The 7645-nt window shown below is 36.9% G+C and overlaps 1 protein-coding gene across 1 annotated transcript; it reads left to right on the top strand.

Annotated features, from left to right (window-relative positions):
* Positions 1-4919: 4919 nt before the first annotated feature.
* On the top strand, positions 4920-6768 carry LOC111907502 (mitochondrial import inner membrane translocase subunit TIM10). Its single transcript, XM_023903301.3, has 6 exons — positions 4920-5074; positions 5757-5837; positions 5969-6021; positions 6197-6235; positions 6343-6412; positions 6525-6768. Exons 2-6 carry the CDS (start codon positions 5793-5795, stop codon positions 6573-6575), a joined length of 258 nt encoding a protein of 85 aa, XP_023759069.1. The 5' UTR covers positions 4920-5074; positions 5757-5792; the 3' UTR covers positions 6576-6768.
* The last annotated feature ends 877 nt before the right edge of the window (positions 6769-7645 follow it).

The following is a 7645-nucleotide window of genomic DNA, read 5'->3' as shown; positions in this document are numbered from 1 at the left end:
TAGGCAAAATACACCATAAACTAGGGTTTAAAGCAAAGAGGCTCCATAATCAACTCAAGGGCTGAAACTTTATGCTTCTCAAGACCATAATAGGCTTAGATCCAAAGTAGCAACTTCATATCTGGCTTCTAACTCAAAAGGGTAGCTAATCATGGCTAAAAAGCCCCTAAAACTCACAACCAAAATAGATCTAAAGGAGGGAAATGACTTAATACCTTCAATAACTCAGAAAGTTTCCCCAAACTTCAGATCCAAGGCCAATCCTTGAAGCTTCAATGTTTCCCCCTTCTTCTTCTTCCTTCAAATCACTCCAAAATGGCTTGGAAACTTGAATGCACAACAATGGAGACTTAGGGTTCGTATGCTGGGTGAGAGAGGCAGTAAAGGAACCCTAGGGGAGAGAATGAGACGTTTAAATAGGCTCCAAGTCCCGAATTTAGGGTTTTCCTCGCACAGACCAGACTCGTCGAGTCCACTTGGCCGACTCGCTGAGTTGGTCACTTACACCTCGACCCGGATCCCGCTCGGACTCGCCGAGTTCTTCCTTGGACTCGCTGAGTCGCCCCTAAAAATTAGGGTTTTCTTTCCTTTCTTGGCCTTCAAACTTTGGGTGTTACACGATGAGTCATGGAACCCCATCCTCGCTCCTACTGATAGTGAGATACGGGCCCAACCCACACTCACTCCCTTCCTACCATGGGCCTTGCCCCTGCTCGGCTACTAATGAGATGTGGAACACCGTCCACACTCTGCAATTGTTGAGTTACGGGACCTCGCCCACACTCACCTCCCTACTAGGCACATACATGTATCACACAGACAACAAGTATAAACGATCATGCAAATCATTCCTTGGATACCCGCCCGACATCGGACCTTGGTCCTGAATATCATGCTAGCAAACAGTGCCTAGGGCTAACCCCCGAGTCTTCCTACTCATAACTACATGGGCCGGCATTGTGGCCGTAGACCCAATCACACAAAGGGAAACTCACCTGCACTGCTGAACTTTGCTGATAACCCTCCGGTTGCTGACTGGAATTTCCCGATTGCTGCTTCTTCGGCTCCCCGAGCTACCAAGATCACAATATCACTTAGCCCAATATCATAATCACTCTCATGGTAAAATTACCATTTTACCCCTACCCCATAATGGTCCATAACTAGGGCCCAAAACATACTATAAAAAGGTCCAACATTAAGTAGGCTTCCCAAGCCCACTATTGACCCATAAATGGCCTAATTTGCAACATTGGGCCCAATCCCATTATTGGGCCTTACCTTAAGCCCGATACATATACTTGACCCATAAACACTAACTCCTGATGGCCCACTAAGGCCCAAAGACCTATAATCCAAACACAGCCCACGCCGAGGCCCAAAAGCTCAAGGTCCAAATCTGACAATGTACGCGGGGTGTACTCCTAGGTACGCTGAGCGTACTGGCTGATGGCTTGTACGCCGTGCGTACCTCCTTGTATGCCCAACATACAGCCTTATTAAGTCAACTTTCTAATAAGTGCTTAATACCCCGATTCAGAAGCTACAAACTCGGATCCAAGCCTTATTCCATGTATTAAGCCATAAAGTCACTGACTTGGTGACTTTATATGGCCCAAACCAACCCAAACTCTCAAAACACTCTTCTACTTCCATAAAGGGGAATAGATCTCATACATGGACTTAATAGGACCATAAAGGTTGGAACTTTACTGCTTCTGGGACTCATTTGACTCTAAGGGAGGCAACCCTGGTCTTAGAAACGTGCTTAAGTCTCAAAGACCCAATCTTGGGACCAAAAGTCCATAAAATTGAACTAAAGGAGATCTAAGAGATTAATCATCAAGCTCAAAACTTTTTAACTTGAAGAGGTCCGAAATGAGGCACTTATCCCAGATCTACAAACTCTAGCTTCGAAGGTTCCTCCTTGCCAACCTTCTTCTTTTCTCTTCCAAGCTTTAACCCACCAAAATGGGTTATCCAAGGTCAAGATCTCACCAAATGAGGGTATGAACGTTCTAGGGTTTCTTCTGAGGTTGGGGAGGCTGATATGGGGGCTAAGGTTGAAACCATCATGTCCTTTATATAGTTCTCAATCAAAAACTTAGGGTTTCATAACTTTTAGCGTACGCTGGGCGTACGCCTTGATCATCCGCGACCAAGTTGCCTCAGTACGCTGGGCGTATCCACGCGTGTTCCAAGCATGCATGCATGGTGTTCCATGCGAACTTTTCTCCATAAGGTCCATTATGTCAATATCTTTAAAGTATAACAACTCCTTCAATCTAGATCCGTTTCTGATGAACTTTATATCCACAGAAAGGTGGCGAGAAGCCCTACACTTCTAGCAGCACAACTCAGCCCACAACCTTCTCAAAATAAATTCCCATCCCAAAAATGACCAAACGCCCCTAGCTTTGGTTTCTGAAATCCACGAACGAATACTTTTCGAATAGGGCGTTACAGTTATGAAACAAAATGAATAGAGAGCATTGGGTTTTCTGGGAGGTGATCGATGGTGGTTTTGGTTGGGTTAGCCGACGATCGGAAAAGAGAGTAGGAGAAAGAGAAGGGCATGGGTATGGTTATCAATGGTGGAGGCCTGATAGGAGTTTACCACATTGTATAGTGGCTAGGGCAGTGGTTGGTCTCGTCTGAGAAAGAAGGATGAGAGTGATGGGGATACCGTTAGGCATATCAAACCCAACAAATAAAGGGGTACGATATACTCCAAAAGAATCCCACTATATTGCACTAAAAGGCAGTACAAGGTAAGTATGGTCGATCCACAAAGACACGAGATAATTAGTATATACCTCTTTGCGCAAGGTACTATGGTCACCAACAGTAAATAGGGGGGTTTAGAATGCAATAACTAAACAAACAAATTAAAAACACACATAATTGGCTAAATGAGTGAATTAAGTTTAGATTTTGTAAGGACTCCAACTTCATGTACTTCATGTATGACAATCCAGCAATGGGAATCAAAGACGACAAGACATTCGTTTCATTCTATCTAAGTTGGTACTTGAAAGTGTTAACAAGCTCTAACACTTTCCATTCACCACATTAATCAATCAAAACAAGCTCTTTGATTAATCCTAACCTTACTAACCTAATCTAAACAAGCTCTTAGAATTAGATTAAAAGATTGCATTAAGCTTATTGTGAATGTTCCCAACAACACCCAATACTCCTCACAAGCTCGGGAGCGTAAGAATGTGTGAAAAGATTTACACTAAATTCATTCATAAGAAATCAATTTAATGCTTGTTACTTAGTTCAATTCACAAAACAATTACAAATTTTGCAAAATGAATAACTTGAATGACCTAACCCTAATTCAAATGGCCAATAAGAATCATTATTAGAATCAAACATTCTATTGAAGTAAAATCAGTTTCACTAGATAGAAATTAAACACAAACATCAGGTCATATGATTTGATTCGCAACCAAAAAGTCAAAACATGAAAATGGAGAAGTTAGGGTTCTAGCCACACATGGCTAGAACAAGATTAACAAGTTTAAAAGATGAAATTAAGTGCTAAAGTGCTTACAAAGAAGAATTTAAAATGTTTCCAAATGATTAACGGACAAACCCTTTCTAAAACCTTCGAATTTTCCTATCCAAAAGTGCTCTGATATGTTGTGTGTTTGTAAAAATTGCCCTTAACCCGTAATATGAAAGATAGGAAAAACTGTCAAAAGTTGGTTTTTGGGTCGAACACGACCCGTGTTGATTTGCACTAAACTGACACGGCTCTTGTTCAGCATGGTCAACAACTCTCATTTTGGTCAACACGGCCCGTGTTAAAATAGGCTAAACTGACACGGCCCCTGTTCAACATGGTCAACAGCTCCCATTTTGGTCAACACGGCCCGTGTTGATTTTGCATTGTAAATCCAACACGGCCCGTGTATTCCTCTGACTCCAATTCCAAACTTGATTTTTTTCAACTTTTCCGTTCTTCGCCTGATCATCCCGAAATCTTCACCAATGCTTCCCGACACTTCCCAAAGCGCGTTCCAACCTCCGGTTTACCTGAAAAGGACATAAAAGTGTGCAAATAAGGTTGTTCTAGAGACTAACATGAATATGATGAAATGCAAGATAAATGAAGAACAATTATGCTAAATAGATGTATGAAAATGGACTAAATGGTGCACAAAGAGGTGCATAAAGTGCACCTAACATTACCAATGTTGATACTTGGGTTTTTGTCGGTAATGTAATGTATTGTGGTTTCCAATCACCGATGATGTAGTGTATTTTGGTTTACAAGGAAGGTAGCAGGAAAATGAGGAAAGAGAAATGGAAGAGGGTGATACATATTTTATTTTTTTAATCTAAAAGATAAACAAAATAAAAGAAATTTAAGAGAAATAATTATTAAGGATAAAAAAATCATTTTATATACATAAGATTGTCCAAGTGAAAAAAACAATACATAAACAATCCAAGTTAATTTTTATAAATAAAAACTAAATGTATTTTTTTGGCCCTACGCAAAAGACAATTCATGTATTCTACTCCAAAAAGTGATATTAGCTTAGCCTTGTAGTAAGAAATCTTTTATTTCTGTTTCATTTAAATACGACACTAATAGAAGCCCCTACTTGAGATCGGTTTGTAGGCCCAATTATTATTTAGAATTCAGTTTATATGGGCAAGACCTGAGGGTTGTTTGTTTGTCAAGAATGAAATGAAATTAAGGGAAAATAATTCTAATTCTGTTGGTTGTTTGTTTGGTAGAAATGGAAAGGAATGAAATTGAAGAGAAAATGATTCTAATTCCTTTGGTTATTTGTTTGGTAGGAATGGAATGAAATTTAAGAGAAGGTGCTGAATTAAATTTTTTCCTTCAGGAAAATTCGTTCTTTCACCGTCCTAGTGGAATTAATGGAAAATGGAAAATGGCAATTACGATTTTGCCCTCACTAAATATTACCAGTTTACCACACGCTTCATCAGGTAAACCTAGACATCTTCTCATTCTCGTTCAGCCGACAACCTCTCCATCGCGTCTTCTCCACTTCGTCACAGGGTCGTTCAAGGAGCTTCATCGCAGGTAATATCTCTCTACCTCTACCTCTACCTCTATCTCCCTCTCTCTTTAATCGCATTTTATACATTCGAACCAAACAACCCCCTCTGAAGTCGATCCCAAACAGAGCTACCGTGACATCGCTGGAGGGTTTTTTTTATTCTTCAATCGCTATTGTGACCCCTCTGATATCATGATATCAGAATCTGAAAAAAAGTCCCTTTCTTTCTCTTCAATAGTTTTATTAGTCGAACTTGATTTATAGTGGATGTGATTTCGGGATGCTTTTTTGTTGTAAAGAATCGAGTCTTTTTTGGTTCTGAATGGATCTGAACCATACTTACCAATGAGATAGTGAGAAATGATCGAATTCTCACTTTGTTCTTGCTTTTGATCGTGATTGATTGGTTAATATGCGTAATTGGATTATTTGACATAACAAAAAGCAGTCCGATGTTTACCCTTACCAGAAGTATCCCTTTTTGTAAATCTTCCAAGTCAGTCATAGTTTAAAGACTGATTTAGGGAGTTGTTGATCATACACACCTATTTGTCTAATGCATTGTATCAATTATGGTTGCTAGTAACATTTTTCTGAATCGATAGAACAGAAATTCTGCTGTGGTTTCATTTTCTTATGTGAAAATACCTGCTAATTGGTCTGATACTTTTCAAACACTTATAATCTGTATTTGAAATTTTGCAGGTTATTGTTAGTTTCTTCATCTCCACTCAACCTACAATGGCTGCAAATAATGAGATGCCCGTTGCATTAGACAAGGAACAGGTAAACTCCATTTGATTTGTTTTTAGCAATTCATTAGTCTGAAAGAAAAAAAATGCATTGCATCTCCATTTGTTTTCTTGTATTTAAAGATTAGGTTGTAGTTACTTTATTGTGTTTTTCTTGATGTATAGATCTTTGGAATGGCAGAGAAGGAGATGGAGTACAGGGTTGAATTGTTTAACAAGTAAGAACCTTCATTTTTGGATTATTTTGTTATGTGTTTAAAATTCATCATGCCTAGACATAAAGATTTTAGACCTTTCTATTAATTAAACAACACCCTATAATGTATATTCTCTTCCATTTCCTGTGTTGTGCAAGTTTTATAATATTTAACACATATGTATGATTTGATGCAGGCTAACTCATACATGTTTTGCTAAATGTGTTGAGAAAAGGTATCATCTCTTCTCTTCACAATAATAATAAAAAAAGTCCTTCAAGGCACATTAATTCAAAATATGGTGTTTCAAAGATGTGATTTTGAATAGCTTAATTGTTTTAGGTACAAAGAGTCTGAGTTAAACATGGGTGAAAACAGCTGCATTGATCGTTGTGTTTCAAAATATTGGCAGGTAACATTTCTTTAAATATTTTTTCAAGATTTATAATCATAATGTAAACAAATATATATAAACCTTTTCAAACATATGTGAATATGTAACATGCTCTCTCATTTATCTTCAGGTCACAAATCTTGTAGGCCAACTACTTGGTTCTGGGAGACCACCAATGTGAATCTTCAACTTTGGTTTTTAATATTAATTATAATAGTCAAGGATTCTTTAGATTTTTTTTTTTGTTTTGATGATTGATGAAATCATATAGATCAACTAAGTTGTTCAAAACCCTGAAATAATTTTGGAGTATTTTCAGAATATTTCTATGAGTGAACCAATGCCATGAATTTTATATGCTTCATTTTCTTTCACATCTAATGCTTTTAACTTTTAAAGAACAAATGTTTTTTAGAAATTTTTGTGGGAGGTAGATATATTTGTTAAAATTTGATATATGAATTATTGTAATGTAGTGTTTGATAAAACTATAAAAGTAGTTTATTGTAATGATGTAGTTTACAAAGTAGCTTACAAGATAGTTTATTGATATGTTAGCTTGAAGCAATTAGTTGATAAGTTAGCTTATAAACGAAAAACTAAATTTTAAGTTAGTTTGTCAAAACATAATCTTAGAGAAAGGTAAAACATGCAAAGTAGGTCTTGTGGAGACTAGAAATTAAAACCTTAAATATAAATTCTCAAAGTTTACCCTTGACAATAATTTAGAGACGATGTTTTTTTTTCAATTTATAGAACTTGTTTCTTACAGTTTTGTAAGAATTCTAAAGTATTTTTTTTGTATGCTTACAAATTGCAATGTTTTAGTTTATGTTGTTATCTCTCATCGTAAGTGTTTTCATTTGGGTGGGATATTCATAAAAATGACCACAACATCTCCAATGATGTTTAAAGGTCCAAATGTCATATCAGCAATTTATAAACTTTTATATATTATAAATGAGTCTCACTTAAATATTTACACATTAACTTATAGTTTTTATATTAAATAATAAAATCAAACAAATAACATATGTTTTTTTTAAAGCGAAAAAAACCTGACAGACGATATTTTTATAGTACAAATTTATGTGTTTAGAGTAAATTACACCAATGGTTCCTATGGTTTAGGGTAATTTGCATGTTTGGTCCCTAACTTATTTTTTTAATTCGGAAGGTCCCTACTATTTGTTTTTGTTACGCGCCTAGTCCTTGTCTCACCTAAAAAGACTATTTTGCCCTTGATTTTTT

Source organism: Lactuca sativa, chromosome 9, assembly GCF_002870075.4.
Source record: "Lactuca sativa cultivar Salinas chromosome 9, Lsat_Salinas_v11, whole genome shotgun sequence".
NCBI lineage: Eukaryota > Viridiplantae > Streptophyta > Magnoliopsida > Asterales > Asteraceae > Lactuca > Lactuca sativa.
This window is presented reverse-complemented; position numbering and strand designations above follow the sequence as displayed.

Bases quoted from the DNA above. Each gene is read 5' to 3' on its own strand.
- LOC111907502 (XM_023903301.3), top strand. From the start codon at position 5,793: ATGGCTGCAAATAATGAGATGCCCGTTGCATTAGACAAGGAACAG. The intron at 5,838-5,968 runs GTAAACTCCATT...CTTGATGTATAG, and splicing joins TTGCATTAGACAAGGAACAG to ATCTTTGGAATGGCAGAGAA. The intron at 6,413-6,524 runs GTAACATTTCTT...ATTTATCTTCAG, and splicing joins GTGTTTCAAAATATTGGCAG to GTCACAAATCTTGTAGGCCA.